Below are 19,055 nucleotides of genomic sequence, written 5' to 3' on the forward strand. Positions count from 1 at the left end.
TTCAAGAATGCACAGACTATGTTTGAAAGAATGAAATTACGCTACATATATTAATATGAAAATATGAGCAGGGCATGTTGTCCAGTGAAGAAAGCAAGTTGCAGCACTTGATGTAACTTCTTTAAAGAGGCAGGAGGTCATCCATGTGTGCATGCATGCACACAAGGATGTAGACAAAGAAAGCGGTTTGGGTGGACACATGTCACACCAACAGGCTGGGAATGTGGGTGGAGAGGAAAGGAAAGGAAGACTTATGCTCCAAGAATTGCTTGTACAAATTTAAAATAGATAATGATTCACAAATATTTTTGGAAAATAAAAGGAGAACATAAAGAGGAAGATAAGGGTGGAAAATAATATTCATTATGGTCCACAGAGGAGAATCCAGAGTCAGCAAAACCTGGTACAACATGCTCATGCTGTTTCTCTAATAATGCTTCTTTACCAGTTTTTGAGAAATTCTGCTCCCATGCCTTAAAGCCATGCAGAATGTTGACTCCTTTCTAGATACTGCAGAGTGCAAACCCAGTAATACCAAGCAGACACCCAGCACCCTCAAGACCTCAGACATAGCAAGCAGCGCCCTGGAAAGCAGTCTTCAGAACCGGGCCATTGTTCATTGTGTGACTTACATCTCCTTGGACTTTCTTAGATGCAAAGCATAACACCCTGCTGATGATCGTCAGTGTTTCCTCTTGCAGGTACAAACGCTCTTCTTTCACCCACAAAACCATTTCCTGTTGGAAAAACAAGAGCCATCTTAGATCCATGGAATTTCCATTTCCTAAGGAGCCCTCCCTCTAGTCACCAGTTTGGGGGTCCCATGGTCTTTTGATTAATCCACGCTTGACCTATGTTATCTTAAAAAAAATGGACAACTACTTCATCTACTATGGTGACTACATGTGGTTTTTATTTTACTTAATTCTATTCAACAAGTGACTAATAAACACTGTAGCAGTCCTTCTGTCAGGTATCGTGAAAGTTCGGCATGGGTCTGTACGTGGTCATCAGCTGCTCTACATACAAATATTCCTTTTTTTAGAGTACAAATATTCTAAGGAAAGAATATGGACTCTGATCTTTAGCTTTAAAAGAGAACTGAAATGTTATCTGATCAGAAATGTTTTCTTTTCTTGTCTTCATGGATACCATTCCTCTGCAAATTCACCATCCAGAAATGTTCTGATCCTTGGTTAGAGAATACATCAGTGGAGGCAGTTTAGTTAGAAAATTGTTGCTAATTTTTATTCAAATCTGTCTTTTAGTACCTTCTCTTGGTTCTAAATCCCAAGAGCAGGGATGGATGTATTTCCCCCTGGGAAGGGAATAGACTGCACATGCTAATGAGCCCTAGCAGACTTCTTAGGCCACCTGTTGGAGGCCTCTGTACTTCTGCCAATGGTTGGCCAATCTGTTCCTCTTCACCTCTGCCAAGCGGCACACTGTTCTGAAGTCCATTTCCTAAGGCAGAAGGGTTTCTAAATCTCAGAGGGGTCACACTCTGCCTTCTCTGGGAGTGGGGTTTCAGCTCTTTTTGAGGATCAGGGAGTTCCCAGACATAACGAACCTCCCAAGTTGTGGTGGCTTTGCCACAATAGCATTGCTTCTGTTCTTTTTCTCCAAAATGGAAGAAATAATAGTAGCTTCCTTATGGGATGATTTGAGGGATTACAATATGTACTCACATCCATATTGAAATGGTGAAATGCTCAATAAGAGGAAGCGGAGAGCAGCCTGGGGCAGTTCGCAGGACATGCAGGGGGAAGGGAATGATAATCACTTAGGAGAATAACATTTCAAATGCACAGAAATATTTGGCTCCAATTCAGCACAAATTAGCTCAATCCATTTTTACTTTCCTTCACATTCTTTCTTGTCTTCAAGGATACCAATCTGTCTTCTTTACTTTGGTTTGCACAACTCATGGATGTTTCTGGTAGGGTAAGTCAATGTATTCCCAGTATTTTTAGACAGCTGACTCCTGACACCACCATATTAGGAATGCAAAATTTAAGAACCTAAAACATCCAGTGCAGTCTTCTCTGGCTGGGACATGAATCATGCGGTGAGGTCTGTGGACAATAGAGGTTCTACTTGTACAACTGTACTAGGCTCTGCCCTCACAGGAGCTCTCTGCAGTGGTCTACTACTGGGACAAGTCTCTGCCTGGCTGTGACATCTTTTGAAATCTAAGTAGAGGCCGCCATGCTTCTGCATTGGTGGCATGAGGCACACAGCTCATGCATTCTGTGTACCTGCAGAGTTAGCACTGTGCATGCTGCCAAGGCTCATGGTTTGGAACTCCCAGAGCAGTGGGTGGAGCCACACCTGAGCCTCCCTGAGTCATGGCCAAAGCAGACAAGGGGTGCTGTGCTGAAGGACATTCAGGGCCAAGTCACCAGCTGGTACAGAGGAGAAAATACTGAGGTTCTATGGGTACCTCTCTTGAAACCTTGCCCTTAAGGTCCTAGCTTACCTCTGAAATGCCTTCAAGGTCACTCTCCCATTGTATTGATGACCAGACCTGGTTTTCATGCATGTTTAACTCTTGAGCATATGGTCCCTTAGCAACACGTACCCTTAATGTTCTCTCTCAAACTTGTTTTTTTTTTTTTTTTCTTAAATTCTTTACATGGTCAGGCCAAGAGTTCCCCAGATCTTTTCATTCTGCATTTCCTTGATTTTAATTTTCACCTTTAAGTCCCTTTTCTCTTTTCTCATTTTACTGCAAGCCATCAAAAGAAGCCACAGGGCACCTTGAGCTCTATGCTAAGTAGAGATTTCTTCTCTCAGGTGCCCTCGTTCATCATTAAGTTCTGCCTTCCAAAAAGTCCTAGAATGCAGACATGGTTCCTCCAAGTTCTCTGCAACTGTGTAGCAAGGGTGACCTTCACTCCTGTTTCCAATGTCTTGTGCCTCATTTCTCTCTGAGGCCTCCTGAGAACGGCCTGCATTCTGATCACAGCCACGTATATTTTCCCTGAGAAGACTGAGGCTTTCCCTACGGCTCTTGTCTTCTGCTGGCTCCTCAGCACAATGGTCTTTAATGCTCCATTCACACCCTCTGGCTCTTCCAGCCTCATTACCCAGTTCCAGAACAGTTTTCACATCTTACATAAGAATTTACCCAATACATACAGTATTGTATCTGGGTGTCCTGAATTCTCCCCATAAACTGAAGGTTAAAAAAAAGGAGTGAGGTGGCTATGTGGATAAAGTCTCACCCAAGACCAAGCCACAAATGGCTTCTTTAGCTTAGAGATAAATTGCATTGGGTAGCAATGCTGAGAAAATAGTCTTTAGGTATTGGTTAGAGGGACAGTCTCTCTTCTTGCTATTAATTTTGTCTATTAGTCCAAGTGTGTTTTTAGAACAGGATATCTGAGGCTGGGTGATTTATAAATATAATAGAGATATTTAGTTTTTACAGTACTGGAGGCTGGAAGTCCACCAGTATCTTCAAGGAGTCCTCATCAATTGAGGGACATTTTGCTGCATCATTGCAGAGAGAAGAAGGGGAAGAAAGCCCCCAGGAAAGAGGAGGGGAGGGGGCAAATTCATCATTTATCGAGGACCCACTTCCATGACATTCATCCAATCATGAGGGAAGAGTCCTCACGATCTAGTCGACTCGTCAAGGTCTCACCGTGCAATGCTGTGGCATTGGGATTAAGATCTTGACAGATGGACTGTGGGGGACATCAGAGGACATATCGAAGCCACAGAATATGGTGTGCATAAGGCCAGAGAATCTGTTGAGTTGCCTCACCCCAGAACTGTCCTTCACTGGGAGTGGGTGTCACGCTGTGGTCCACTGTCCTGTGGACCTGGAGGCAGTTGAGGCCAATGCTGGTCTCTGCGACCCCAGCCTGTGCTCACCCACAGTCACCACATGAGACTTGCCTCCTCAGGTGGCCATTGATGGCTCCTCCCCACATTGATTTCTGCCCTTCTCTAACTCAAACAAAGGGAATGGTTTTGTTTTGTGAGTAGCTTCACTCCACAAGAAGCAAATTCCAGTCACCAAATACTAGAAGTACATATAAATATGATAAATTAGAAGTCAGGGGACTAGAGTGAGCTCTTTCTATTTATGACAAACAACACTGCTTATTTCCTCTTACCCTTAGGATCTGGAGTTTGTAGAGGTCTTTAGACACTAAGATCAGAAGAGTGTCCTCAAATATGTGTAAAATATTTTGATATAAACTCTGAAATACAAAAAAAAAATCACATAAACAGCCAGCAGTCTTACAAAAGAATTTACCCAATACATACAGTATTGCATCTGGGTGTCCTGAGTTCTCCCCCTAAACTGAAGGTAAAAAAAGGAGTGAGGTGGCTATGTGGATAAAGTCTCACCCAAGACCAAGCCACAAATGGCTTCTTTAGCTTAGAGATAAATTGCATTGGGTAGCAATGCTGAGAAAATAGAGACCTCAGGTGTTCCTAACCTCACGATGGGACTCTACTTATTTTCATCTTTCTCTGCTTCTATTGTTTTTTTTTTGGGGGGGGCAATACTTTTCATTAAACTCCTTGCCCTTGTGAAACCAGTTTTGACCAAAAATACCTTCACTGATTTGTTTCTATAACCCCTATACAATCCACCAAATCCCATGGGTCACAGAATTCACCAGGAGTTTAGGGGTGTAGGTTAGTGCTGAAGAATTCCATTATATGTAAGTAGGGGAGAAGAAAACAAAGACTGAAGCCTTCCAAGATGCACTCTCAGCTCCACTGTGGTGCAGAGCAAAGTCTCAACACAAGTGAAGGAAGAAGGGTCTCACCTCCTGGTCCTCGAGGTCCTCATTGCCAATCCCCAGTGCTCTCAACTTTCCAAAGTTTGGTAGGGCTAATAGCATTCTAAAGGATGCTTCAGTTACATTCAGCTGACTTTCATACTGCAGCACGGGATCCACAAAGCTGACAAGAAAAAGGTCTAACTCTTAAATGGGTGAGATTTCAAATGCAATTTAAATTTATGGACTTTTTTTCTTAATGATGAGAGAGGGTATACGAGAAAGTAAAACCCAGATGATCAATGGATCTTAAATATTCTCTTAGCAATGATGCCTTAAACATTAAGGAATCGATTTATTCATAAATATAACTACATTAAGTTATTTAGAAATTGGAACATCTTTCTCCATGAACTCAATAATGTAAAGACCGAGCCCATAAACCCACACTAAGGTTTGAGATCATTTAACTGTATGGTGCCACTATTTCCTAGTCAATGATACCATGTTTTTTTATATTTTAATATTTTTGATACGGGCATGCATCTTTCAAGGTAACAACAAAGGAAAACTGCCCGTCTCAACTAGAAAGACCATCTGCTTATCCATGTGATATAGAAAGATTGGGGAGAGCGTAAGAAAGAAGAGTTGCTAAATCAGGATGATGGAATTTTGAGTCAATTTTTATTTCTCACAATTATTATTTTTTAAAAAATATTTCATTTCAAAGATATTCAGTTAGTGAAATCAGAGAGTGTCACGTTACCTGGAGTTGATGGCCAGGACCATGGACTGATGACACAGCAGGCCCGCAAAGGCATTCCATAGTTCATTAATTGCATTCTCCTAAGTACCATGAAAAACACCAGCAATTACAAACCAGACAAGATCCTGTGTGGTCCCTGCTGCACCAAGCCAAGGCACCAAAACAGACTAAAAAGTCATCCCAAGAGTTTGTAGAAGTATCGAGACTAGGAAAACTATAATTTCATCCCCCACTAGTGTTTTGGCCTAGATGGTGGTCTGTACAGCCAACCACTGTGCTTTTATAGCGAGCATTTGCAGATAGTAGTATTTTGTTGGGGGTGCTCTTTACCAGGTGTGCTCCCATACACTTCTGTAACTGTCAAGTGCAATCTACAGGTGTAGTGTCTACCTATAAAAATGCCAGCACGGCAATTTAAGACAGGCCTTCCTGAAGGATGACCACATTCATGCCATAGAGTAAGAATCATATCCAGGTCAATGGGCGGCTGTATAACTTAATTTTGGAACCATTAAAAGTTGTAATTAAAGATACCCAATTAGGAATTTATATTTTTTATATGAAGTTTGAGGAATCCTCAATTATCTAAAACCATTTAGAGAAGGAAGAATAAAAGCTGGAGATGTCACACTTTCTATTTTCAAACTCTACTCTCAAGCTGCAGTAATTAGAATGGTGTAGCTGGGCATAAAAACAGACTCATAGGCAACACAGCATCGAGGGTCCAGAGATAAACCCACCCATAGATGGTGGGGAAAGGATGTGCTCCCAGGAAACGGTGTCTGGGGGTCGCATTGTCCACACGCAGAGGAGTGAGCTTGGACACTTACCTTATGCCACCTGCAAAAGTTAAATGGGTGGATTAAAGGCTGATGTGTATGATGAAGACTATAAAACTCCTAATAGATGACTGGAAAAAGCTTCTTATTGTTGGTTTTGACATTGATATTTTTTGGAGGGGAAGTGACACCAAAAGTATAAGCAACAAAAACGAAAATAAACAAAGATTTTTTTTTATCAAAGTAAAGTTTCTGCAAAAAAAAAAAAAAAGAAAGAAAGAAAGAAAAAGAAACTGGGTCAAAAGATAAAAAGGTAATCTGTGGAATGGGATAAGATATTTGCAGGCCATATATCTGATAAAGGGTTATTCTCCCCAATATATACCTCCACCTCCAGGTACACGGAGGAAGGTCTCCTACTTCCTCTTGGATTGGCTCCACAGTGCCCTGTCCCTCTTCTTTGACAACCCCCTCACCCACCTTTCCCTGATAGACGGCTGTCTCCCTTACAGATTATTCTGATTTCAAGGATTTCCCATGTCTTTGGGCAATTAAAACAACCCCAGGGTTATTGTTGATTATAATCCTGTTTATTTAAAATCTTAACCTTCATAACTTATTATTATTTCTAATTTTTATTAGTTATTCATGGACCTTCCTTATTCATTTGTTTATATGTGGTGCCGAGAATCGAACGCCTCCCAGGCTAGGCAATGCTCTACCACTGAGCCACAACCTCAGCTGGTAACTTGCTATTCAAAGGTCTTCATTGATCTCCGGGGCAGGCAAGAGTTTGGGTTTCAGGGTCAACACAGCATGGTGGTCAGGCTGCCAGTCCTGGGGCTGCCACTGTTACGTGACCACAGGCAGGTCACCTACGGCCTGAGTTTCCTCATTTAAAAATGGGGATACAGCAGAACTTACCCCAAAGGGATCTTGTGAGGGTCAAAGGTGCTCAGATATTTTTTGGAACAAGGAAGGTTATTCCTTCCCTCATCTTCCCTACCTTTTTTCCAGGGTTGCAGCTCTAGAACTAGAAAAAAAATGTGTGTGTGTGTGTGTGTGTGTGTGTGTATGTGTGCGCGCGCGCGGGCGCAATTTCTTGCTTCCTTCCTGTGGGTTGTGACTTCCAACCCTGCAGGTGGTGGCCACCACATTCTGGTTGACCAGGGATGTGCTCCCTCAGGAAAGCGTCCCTTTCAAGACCCAGCTATGTGTTTGGGGCAGTTCCCGCTGTTCCTGGTTTTTAAGCTTTGGAAGCACAAGCCCACTTGATGCGCAGGGCTCCCCAGCAGCCCGCTGCCCAGGTCCATCAGCCCTGTGCCTGCTCGCCTGTGAAGGGTCTGGCACTCTGCACCTCCCCTGCTGTTGGAGCAATTCAACTCCCTTGGTGCAGCTGGTCCCACAGCTCGACCCTCTCAGCAAACCCAAAGGAACCTTCACAACCGGGTCTGTGCCCACGACCCATCCACAGCGCCTAGCACCCCCACAGAGGTCCGTTCTGGTCCATCTGTCTTTGGGATGGACGCTATGCACCCTCTGTCTGCACCAGCCCTCTCTACCTCAGGCCTGAAACGCTGTTTTCCCAGCGGCTGGGAGTGTTGGGAGCTGAGAGCTCTCTCTGGTCTGAAACTTCCCCCAGTCAATTGTCCCCTCTGGCAACCTGACTCTGATGCCTGGGTGACACAAAGGCTCAGCCCCTTTGCCTCCAAGGTCAAAGCGAAGGTCACCTCAGCTCCAAAGCTCCTGTGGGGGTAGCTGAAGCCTGCTTTGCACTTCCCTGCAAGCCTGCCTTCTCCACCCCTCCTCCCCAGGCCTCAGGAACTGATCCCAGGAGCAAATCCAGCAAATCTCCTGGATGCAAATCTCTATCTTAGCATCTACTTCTGGAGAATCATACCTAAAATCTACAATGTATGTTGCTGGTTTCTTTCCCTGGGCCTTCCCAGGTTCCTTCCCTGGAATGTACTTGACCCTTATCCTCAAAGTCCAGCCAGGTCTTCCCTAACCTGAAGCTAAGTAGAAGCTCCCTCTAAGTGTACCTCTCTCACCCTGCCTCCTGTAACATCCCTGCAGCTCACAGCAATTTTTAATACTGATTTATTTTATTTTTCTTCCATTGGACTCTAAGCAATTTGAGGCTAATGTTTGAGTTCTACTTTGTGTCTCAAAACGATAGCATAATATTTGGCATATAGTAGATACTCAATAAATATTTTTTTAAATATATGAATGACTGAGTGAATGAAATGCTAAACTGTACATTTGGTCTCTAATGATGTTAACAATTTGAAAGTGATGAAACAGCACTGAACAGCAGGTTTTATTGTCAAGTGTCTTCCTATCCTGGCAGGCAAAGTGAACCTGTCCATCAAAAAAGTTATCAATGTTTTGTAATTATCACTGACTTTGACCACAGACTCCTAAAGAAATGGTCTATACATGGTTTAACCGCCACATGGGCCCATTCTTCTTTCTAAGGGAGAAAAATTGCATATCTTATGGCAGCTTTTCCCTGTGCCTTCTGTGTCAATTTAAACTTAGATATAAAAATGGTGGTAGGTTTTATCAAAGGCTCCAGATTTCAATCCAGTTTTTACAAAGCTAGATGAATACCTACAATAACAATGACAGTACTGTGTCACATTGTAGGGAACACAGAGAGAGGTAATCACAATCTCTGTCCTCCAGGGATGACAGACAAGCAAACTGTCCAAAAGTCTAAGGAAAAAAAAATACAGAATAAGATAAACAAAAAAGGAATAAAGCAAGTCGTGAGGCTGTCAAACTGGGGAGTGAGACCATCATTGACACTGAGCGGGGGCCGAGCTGGCTGAGAGGGGTCCCCAGGATGGGAGCAAAGGATGTGAGACTGGGCGGGCCCTGGGAGATGGAGGGTGGGGGATCCGCAGGAGGGGTCAACACCTCAACACTCTGCATCAGTGCGAAGCCACTTCCAGGCACAGTGGGCTGGCGAGAGCAGAGCTCTGCAGGGGGACCGGGGGCAAAGCCGGGTCCAGCCAGCTTGCCTGTGTCCTTCCCCCCACTCATGCACCCGAAAATGTTACTTGTAACATCCGTGTAAGAGTCAGCGAACGAGTTTCTCCCTCGGGAGATCCCAGTTACCACGATGTCCTACAGAACGTCACGTACCAGGTGGTGCCACTTCATTTTGGACTGCAGAATCTGGAGGCCACTCACTGCCGGAGAGGAGGGGACTGGTTAACAGCAGCGAGCTCACCTCAATGGGACTAACCCCCACCTGGAAGCTAGAGTCTCTCTCTCTCTCTCTCTCTCTCTCTCACACACACACACACACACAAACACACACACACTCACACTCACTTTGCAGATGGGCTCACTGTGGCTGTTACTGAACAACACTAAATAGAAAATATTTCAAAGATTTTAAATCTATAATTGATAACAATTCTTAATCAAATAGATATGTAGCTAATTTCTTGATGTGAGAAACAGAAAGCCAGCCCCACTCTCCACGCCTTTATGGAAGTACCATACAGTATTAGTAGAAAATAGAAGTACATTAAACTTGTTAGTTTCTAAATTTCTTTGCTTTGTGATCAGAGAATATGTCTGCTAGTCTACTGTTTGGAATTTAAATAGAAATGTCTAGTCTAATACATGTTCACTCTTGTGAATATCCTATAGGTATTGGGGACAAAGGTCTATTCCATGTTTTCATGGATAAAGATTGACAGGTGGGTCCCTCTCTCTCTCTCTCTCTCCCACATGCATCTCTGTGTTTCCCTGTTCTTCCTACAGCCTTACTTGATTTTCAACCCATCAATGCCATACTGACAGAGGAGAATCAAATTCTTCTACTAAAAACTGCAAAACAATATTAGATATTTTTATAAAAACATGGAAGTTTCCTATGATTTTATTTTGTCCTATCAATTTTGATGCTACTGTTTTTTTATGCTGTGACAATGGTATTATTTTTCTACTGCTGTGTATCAAGTTGCCACAAATTTCATGGCTTATAAAATACCCATTTATTATTGCACAGCTTCTGTAGGTCAGAACGTTCCCTCTCAGCTTAGCCTCCGTGCTCAGGGCCTCACCCAGCAACACAAGGTATTAGCTGGGACGGCTCTCTCCTCGGGGGCTCAGGGTCCTCCTCCAAGACCATTAGGTTGTTGGCAGAACTCGCTGCTCTGAGCCTGTCAGACAGAGGGCCCTGTTCTCTTGGTGGCTGTGGCTGAGGGCACTGGTCAGCTCCTGAAAGCTGTCTACTGTTCCCTGCCTTCTCCTGCTACCACTGTTTTTTTTTTCCCCAACAGTCTATACCCAGAATTAAGAGGCTCATATGATGAGCTCAGGCCCCCTGCAGATGATCTCTAAGACAACTGGCTAGCAGCCTTACTTAACTGGTTAGTAGCGCCCCTTTGCCATTGTCTGCCATCATCTTCAGAGCCTCAGACCACATCTTTCCTCAGCTTTTCATCTTCAAGGAAGAGGGATTTGTATGAGGCATGAGTCTCAGGGGAGGGGCATTCGGGCCACCTTGGAATTCTTTTTACCAGGTAGATTTTTCATAATTATCTTCATTATGGATCATGAACTTTCTTATTATGTGATGCTTTTGTAGGAATCACATTTGATGCTTTAAAGCTTAATTCATAGCCCGGAATTTGAGTCAGTCTGAATTAAGTTTCCCCAGTTCTGCTGAGCTCCTGTTCTTCCACTTCTTATAGACTTCTCTGCATCGACTTATTTATAGCCTTTTGAGAGATTTGTAAGTGTTGCCAGTATGTAGCATGTTGCTGGGTTTTATTAAAATGTAACCAATTCCTTTCTCTTAATAGGTGAGTTCAATCCAATTTCACCCTCTGGTATGTGTGTCTGTGTGTGGTGTGTTCATGTTTTCCTTTAATATGAAAGGTTTGTCCTCTTTCGACAGTGATCAGGTTGACTATAACTTTTTAGAATGTTTCTCAAAATCTTCAGAATCTGCTGATTCTCAACTGTGAGCAAAGATGGGATTGGTTCATTTCCACCTGCCTCTTCTTTGAGCGATTTTAGTTGATTAAATTGCTAAGTGGCACTTTTATGTCTTTGTTCTCATTTTCATGGTTACTTAATCACTTCCAAGTTTCAGTGAAGAAGAAATCTGTGTGCTTACGTTACCTTCCCTCATAGCTTCTATTTCCTGTATAATTTTGTTAGTTAAGTCATGCATGTACTTTCAACGTTTTCAACATTTGCATTCAGCTTGGTGACAATAACCTCCCCATCCTCTATGCCTTAGTGCTATGTTTAAATAGATCCAGGACACACAACCAGGCTTTCTCTCTTCATCCTCATTGGGTTGAAATGCATCTTGTATTTTATTTAGAGGGGCTTGAGGGAATTACGTCTCTTGACTCCTTGTCATGTGCTAGATAGCTGACTACGCTTTTCTGAGTGAAAGTTTGGCCAGGTGTGACATCCTCAAGCCACCTTGTTCCCCTCTGGGGTTGTAGAGGCTGCTGCATTGCCATCTAGCCTGGCCCTGGGAAAGCCCAAGGTTAGGTGGGTTTCTTGTTGTCGCTGTTTTCTTCCATGAAGATTCACTGAAGCTTTTCTTTTTCCTGGATTTCCCAAGGATTCTTTGATTATCTCTGAGATGATTGACCTTATAAGGGTGTAACTCTCCTTTGATGGTTTTGAGTTAATTTAGGGACATAGTCCATTATGCAATCTATATTTTCATGGAAAGTTTCGCTAGAATTTCACTTAAATTTGTGTCTGTCACTTTGGCCTCTTGGGTGATCTCTGCTCTAGGTCTTACCTTTGTGCTCCTTGCCAGGTTTTGAGCACTGCTTATATCGGGGGGCGGGGGCGGTTTTCAGCAGAGCCCTTGTTTTTCTGAGAGTATTTTCCAATTCTCTTCTGAGTTGCACTAATTTTTTGCAGCTCTACTTTGAGCTCACTTTATAGACAAAATTGGTCCATTTAATTTTTTTAAAAAAGTACTTATTTGCTTTTTGACAGTATTTTCCCAGAGTTCCTTAACTGTCATTCATTTTTATGCCACTTTCCCACTTCTTTCTTGTGAACTCTTAGTTTAGATCCTTTTTACTGGTTACTTTTTTTCTGGACAGGCTACTTCTAGTCGGACGCCTGCAGGTCTCCGTCAGAGTTTGATGTCCATTTGCTCTGTCGGCCCTGCGTAGCTTCTGGTGATCCTGCTGGTGATCCAGAGCTGGGGCCTCGCCCCCTTCACCCTGTGCCACTCGCCGACCACAGCTGGTCTGTGTAGTTTCCTCTCTCCAGCTTCTCGGGCTTCTCCTGGGTTCAAAGTCAGAGCCCAAGGGGGTCCTTCAGGGTGCAGGTCCCATTCCCATTCCTCTGCCTGAGCGCCTCGTCCTGCCTTCTTCACGTTCTCATCTCCCAAGAAGCAATCAGCTGTGTCTCCAGGAAAGAAAATACTCTGGACCCAAATGTGAACAAAAGCCTTGATTGAGGCAGGTGGTGTTTCCCCAGGATTCAGCCCCAGTTCTTAGCTGGAGCACTTTTATTGCTATTTCCAAACTTTCCATATTCTATTAAATGTATTTCAATGACCTTAGTCTCAGTTTGTTCTTTAAAATTCTCACAGGACTGAAAGCCAAGGGATTTTAGGACAGGTGTAGGGTCTTTCCCATATTACCATCTTAGCTATCCTTTTTATATATGTGATTTATTTAATAAGGTATGGTCTTTTTTTAAATTGGTATTTAAATTGTTTAATCCCGGGAGTTTTCCGGGAGCTGATTATCTCCTCTGTGTCTCCATTCATTGAGATCTAGCCTCGGTGAGGAGGATGACATGTTCTCTGGAGGGAAATGCAATTTCAGATCTGAGTGGGTTGGAGTGAAACAGCACTTTGATGGGTACCAACTGATAGGTGACCTTAGTGCCCCGAATGCCTGCTGGGTAGGGGAGACGTGGTCAGCAGGTGGGAGAGAACATAGACCTCGCCAAGGTTGACGCTGTGTCGTCTTGATCCCAGATTCTCTATATTGGATTAGACATATTTCTGGCTGTGCCTGGGAGGACTGGTCAGGGCAAGAGTGGTAACTGGACTGGTGGACTGAGTAATGTGGCCCTCTCCAGTGTGCTTGGGCCTGTGTGCTTTGCTGAGGGCTTGAGTGGAACCACTGGGCGGAATGCAGTTCAGCTTGTCATTGGCTCTCTCTGGCCTACAGACTCTTGTATCTCAAGCCATTAGAACTGCGGTGTCACCTGCTGGCTCATGGGCTTCCACACTATGCCACTGCTCTCCTGGGACCCGCTTACAGACAGCACTGTGGGGTTCTCAGCCTCTGTAATAATGTGAGCCAATATCTGATGATAAATCAATTTCTACATATAGATTCTGTTGCTCTGAGGGAAACCTAAGACGACATGAAGTTAGGAAATTAATTAATGAAAATGAATTTTTCTGATTGGTAAATTGGATAAGAATTCTAGATGAGGGCCTGTGGAGAAGAGATTTTCAAATATATCTACAGTTTTGTCTCTTAACAAAACAATAGCAGCAGCAATAACACAAACCAGTCACTTACTTGTCTGTGATCTCCGCATAATTGCTGCCAATACAAAGTATTGACTAGAAAATCTCGTATGTGACTTCTTAACCAAAGATGAAGCACTTTGGATAGTTATCAACCACGAGAATCCTTTCAAGTGTTGTTACTTGTCATAGCAACCAAGAGCTCCAGATATTCCATTCTGGAATGGATGTGGCACCCAGCTGGGATGTACTGGGGTCCAAGTGGCTGCTGCTGCTCTCTGAAACCTGAACCTGTAAAAAAGCATAATGTGGTAGCTCTGGAAATAAGATCCACCCCCCTAGGGTTTGTTTTTATACTTTTATTGTTATAGATACTGGTTTTATTTTGTTAAGTATCAACTTTCCTGGACTAATTTTATAAAGTCTGTATCATTGTCATAGAGGGCTGCTGAAGTCTCTGTTCAGTTAGCTTAGTGGTCATAAGGACTGGACAGAGGATTCCTTAAGGGTTTTGTGGCCTTTGCCAGGGGCTGATTGTGTGTGTGTGTGTGTGTGTGTGTGTGTGTGTGTGTTGATGTCTTTGATACTGCTGGTTACAGGTGACGAGTTCTGCTTCCCCACATGCTGAAGTTTGAACACTAGAGAAGCTCGCCGAGGCAAGCATATAAGGCAGGGTTCATTCAAAAAGGGGCAACATAGACTTCTCCCGGGAGGGAGAAGGGGGCCATAGCTGGTGTCCTGGTGTCCCCAGAAGCAAGGGGTTCTGCCCTTTTATATCTCCTAGGCTGCCTTTGTCCTCCTGTCCTCTCCCCTTGTCTCTCTCCTTCAGGTGTCCGTGACTAGGCCCAGGGGTGCTGGTGGGATGGCCAGAGGTGGGAACCAGGTGGGCTGAGGGGGAAGGGCAGGATGGAGCAGCCCGGGACACAGGAACAACCTCAGACTCCCTGTAGGGAGGGCCATTCCTGGACAGGTTGCCTCAGCAGCAGGTTGGAGCAGGGGGTGGTTCTGGATTGGTAAGGGGGGAGGAAGGGCTCTGAAGGAATTCACATTCAGTCGCTCAGGGGCAGTCCAATTGGCCTCTTTGATCTGACCTGACTCCATGTACCTCTGCACTGACGGCCTGTCTAATCCTGGCTTCACCTTCAGACTTCCAGGAGCTCACAGGTCTGCCTTGTCTCTTCCTTACTGAATGCAAAGAGCCCCAGGTGGGCTGTGAGTGAGCGGAGCTCCTCAGGTCTTCCTCGGGTGCTTCCTTCCCACTTCCAGATTCCCAGGCCTAGGTCAGAGGTCTCAAAGCCCCTGTGGACATTTTATTCCTCAAAATCTCCTTTTAACCTTTTTGGTCAGATGCCTGTTTGCCACCGTTGGAATTGTCATGGAAGACAACAGCACAGCTAAACAATTGCCACTGACTGTTTTTAACAAGTGCTCCGGGAGCAGAGCTGTGGTACCGAATGAGCTCAGTCAGATCAGGTATAGACGGATTCTGTGACTGACCTTTTCCTGGGGAGATGCCAGACAGGTCAGACTGTGATAGCTTCCTGAATGTGGGGGAGGCCACGCCTTTCCCACCCTCTGTGGAGGTGGTGAGGGTGCTGATTTTCCTAGCTGTATGGTTGTGAGGTTGGTAAGTCTACTGTGGAGGAAGAGGATGGGAATGGGGTCAACTGAGACACTGTAAACCCAATATTTTTACTGAGATTCAGTCATCTTTCTTGAGTAAACATACCTCGTGTTATTCCTTATAGCTTAACATCCTGAGTTTTGAAAAGGTTGATTTTTTGACAATTTGACTTTTGTTCCCATTGTTTTTATAAACAATCAGATTTTCAGAGGTTCCTTCTTTTATCATTTCAAAAATGCTTCAATAGAAAGTTTTTCAATCAGAAAAAAATTATTAAAACTATTTTCCATAGTAAGAGAACAGACAAACTGATTTCTTCTTCCAATGGAACTCATCTATCAAAATAATAAAGTGATATTAAATATTTAAACTTAAGTAACTATTAAAAACAATTGTTGAGGACTAAATTGTAGAATAATGCCCACAGTAAAATATTTTTATAATTAAAATACATATAGAATAATATTTTTTGATGGGTGCAGAAATATAGTTTTGATTTGAAGTAAATTATTTTTTAAAGAAATGGATTAGGAATTATTTCTTTTGTTTCAATTTTATTGATTTCAGCTCTGATTTTAATTATTTCTTGTCTTCTGCTGCTTTTGGTATTGATTTGTTCTTCTTTTTCTAGGGCTCTGGGAAGTAATGTTAGGTCATTTATTTGTTGACTTTTTCTTCTTTTAAGGAATGAATACCATGCAATGAACTTTCCTCTTAGTACTGCTTTCATAGTGTCTCAGAGATTTCGATATATTGTATCAATGTTCTCATTTCCCTCTAATCTCCTCTTTGATATCTTTTGCAACCCTTTGTTCATTCAATAGCATATTATTTAGTCTCCAGGTGTTGGAGTAGCTTCTATTATTTATTTTCTCATTGATTTCTAATTTCATTCCATTATTATCTGAGGGTAGTATCTCTATTTTTTTGTATTTGCTAAGAGTTGCTTTGTGGCATAATATACGGTCTAGTTTAGAGAAGGATCCATGTGCTGCTGAGAAGAAAGTGTATTTGCTCATTGAAGTGAAAGTAGTGATCATTTGTGGTTTTACACCAAGTGCTGCTTCTGACAGCAGTGGTTATAGTCACTACCTCTCAAGACTTTTGGTGAAGGTTATGTTCATTCAACACTTGTGTACTGAATTCATACTCCTTGTTAGCTATGGTTTGCAGAATTCTCCTTGTCCAAAGAAAATCCAAAATATCTGGCTTATTACCACCTGGGGGCAGCTGTTGAAATTTAAAGAAAATCAAAACACATGAGTGTTTGTTATTTTCAGTATTTAAAATTTAAGAAGGAAGTCAGAATGGATTGGATCCCTCTGTTCCCCGGGAATTCCTTTGACTTTGTCCAAGTTTTATAATCTATGGGTGGAAAGCCAACCAGAGGCAAGAGTAAGACAAATGACGTCTGAACCACAAACCAGTCTGTCATACAACGGTTTAAGAGATGGCTTTCAAGTATGGAATGTTAAATTCTGGTTTCCATTTTACTTTTAAATAATCACAAGTTCAAACCAAACACAAAAGCCCAAACCAGTGACTTCCTATCTGAAATCTCCCGGGTGTTGTCTGGCCAGGGAAGGGGCGTGGTTGACATTGCTCCCCCTCCTTCAAGCCCAGGGCTGGCTGGAAACATCCCCACGGTTCTGAAGAGGAAAAGGGAGCTGCTTTGTCATCACAACCACTTGAAAGAACCTAGAATCTTCCAGACATCGTTGATGTCCCCTCAATGAGGTGGGAACACAGATATCAGTTCTCTGGACAAGTAGGAAGTGGGAAGTCTGAAGTGCCCTGATGGAAAGTCGTTTTTTCATGTGACGGTTTGTCCAAGATAAAGACTGAGATCCGCCCAGCCCCTCTTGGCCTGTTAGCCAGAGAACCCTTCAAAGTCAAGTGTTCCCATGACAACATGGAACCACTAGGGGTCACTCAAGATCAAACCTGCAGGCACTGCCTCAGCCACGGTCCCCAGGGGAGCACACCAGGAATGCCTAATGTTGCTGGAGAATTCACCAAGCTGGTGGAGAAAACCGAATTTCCCCCTTCCATGACACAATGGAAAGTGGCCTCCCTGCAGCCCAGGGCCCTCAGGCGATGGTTTCAGATGCCCTGTGCCATATCTGTGTAGTGCTTGGAATCAGCCTTTGACAGAACTATAATTAAATAAGCTCACAAAATTCAAGAAGTATGTCATTATGATGACGGCCACTAGAATGGCACTGAAATTCCAAACCTCGGGTCTGCCAGGGCCTCTCTGGGCAATTCCAGCTAAAATTTCAACAGCTGCACCCTGGTGGTAATAAGCCAGATATTTTGGATTTTCTTTGGACAGGGAGAGTTCTGCAAACCATAGCTAGCAAGGAGTATGTGTTCAGTACACAAGTGTTGAATGAACAGGACCTTCACCAAAAGTCTTGAGAGGCAGTGACTGTAACCACTGCTGTCAGAAGCTGCACTCGGGTAAAACCACAAATGATCGACACTCTTGCTTCTCACTGCCCTTTCCCACTGCACTAGGTAGGAAAGCCCTTCACCTGCCCCTGGACAAGAATCCCAGGCGCGCTTATGACATTTGTGACTTTCTGTTGTTGCTTCAAAGTCTCACTGACACTTTAAGCAGCAGAATGATTATGATTAAGTCATTTAAAACTGTCCAGTTTCATTTAGTAACACAACTTTCCCCCTCAAAGCTCACAGCTCTCCCTCCCTGAACTAGGACGGGCAGGGGTCATGCAGCCTCCTGGGGGAGAGGGCAGAGCCACTTCCCCCTCTGATGGCTCTTTCCAGGTGTTCCGGACATTTCCATTGGAAGCATTTGCCAGCGAGTCCCAGGATGCAGCTGAACCATTCTTCCAGCTGATCATTCTCCCGCAGTTTTTCATATACTTTGTTTTTCTTTAATGAAGGCAATTTATTAAACAATGTGGTGTTCCTCCTCCTATAGAACTAGAATCCTATAGAACTTTTAGCTGAGTTTGGAATAAAAAGACTGCATTTCCCACCCTTTTTAAAATCATGGTTCATGTGCAAATTCTGTCACTTCTCTTGAAATGAAGGGCTGGCTGCTTCCCCTTCCTCCCGGGCTGGTCGCAGCTAGGGCACATCACGAAGACTGGAGGAGGAGGGGGCAGCTCATGTGATCACACGTGCACATAGGTTCATACTCTGGTTTCTCTTCAGGTCAATAAATCTTCTGCCTTTTTTTCTTTTTCTTTTTCTTTTTTTCATTATACATCAAAATAGAAAGGGCATGGTCAGAATGAGTAGGGACCATTACGATTCTCTTGTCACCCAGCATTTAATTAAAGGAACGGTGATTGAATAATGCTAAAACCAACTCCGGATGGAAAGCAAAAGTCAGGTAGGCTGGGGGTGCGTGGCTCCATCGCCGCCTGTGCCTTCAGTGTAGGCTCATTGTATTGCATTTTACATTTAGTTATTTTTTAACTTTTATTTTAAGAAAATTTCTTGACAACTACAACAAAATTCTACCTGATATTTGTCACGAAAATATTTCCTACCCTCAAATTAAAAAAAAAAAAATTCTCCAAACAATAGGACTAAATCTTCTAAGTTCTCCTGCAAGTATGGAAATTTGGCAGAGGAAGACTAGTACATTGCATTTACATGTAGACAC

The 19,055-nt window shown here is 43.3% G+C and overlaps 1 protein-coding gene across 1 annotated transcript in view; it reads right to left on the bottom strand.

Moving 5' to 3' along the window:
• Mroh9 (maestro heat like repeat family member 9) overlaps nucleotides 1-11,451 on the bottom strand; it is a 51,329-nt gene extending 39,878 nt beyond the window's left edge. The window contains exons 1-6 of the mRNA XM_026405265.2: nucleotides 11,442-11,451; nucleotides 9,444-9,508; nucleotides 5,512-5,591; nucleotides 4,794-4,929; nucleotides 4,128-4,214; nucleotides 633-737 (exon numbers count right to left, since the gene is read on the bottom strand). Of these exons, the coding sequence (XP_026261050.2) occupies nucleotides 633-737; nucleotides 4,128-4,214; nucleotides 4,794-4,929; nucleotides 5,512-5,591; nucleotides 9,444-9,508; nucleotides 11,442-11,451 (483 nt within the window). The remainder of the gene's footprint in view (nucleotides 1-632; nucleotides 738-4,127; nucleotides 4,215-4,793; nucleotides 4,930-5,511; nucleotides 5,592-9,443; nucleotides 9,509-11,441) is intronic.
• Between the last annotated feature and the right edge of the window lie 7,604 nt (nucleotides 11,452-19,055).

The sequence above is a fragment of the Urocitellus parryii genome, chromosome 9 (assembly GCF_045843805.1).
Source record: "Urocitellus parryii isolate mUroPar1 chromosome 9, mUroPar1.hap1, whole genome shotgun sequence".
Classification (NCBI taxonomy): Eukaryota; Metazoa; Chordata; class Mammalia; order Rodentia; family Sciuridae; genus Urocitellus; species Urocitellus parryii.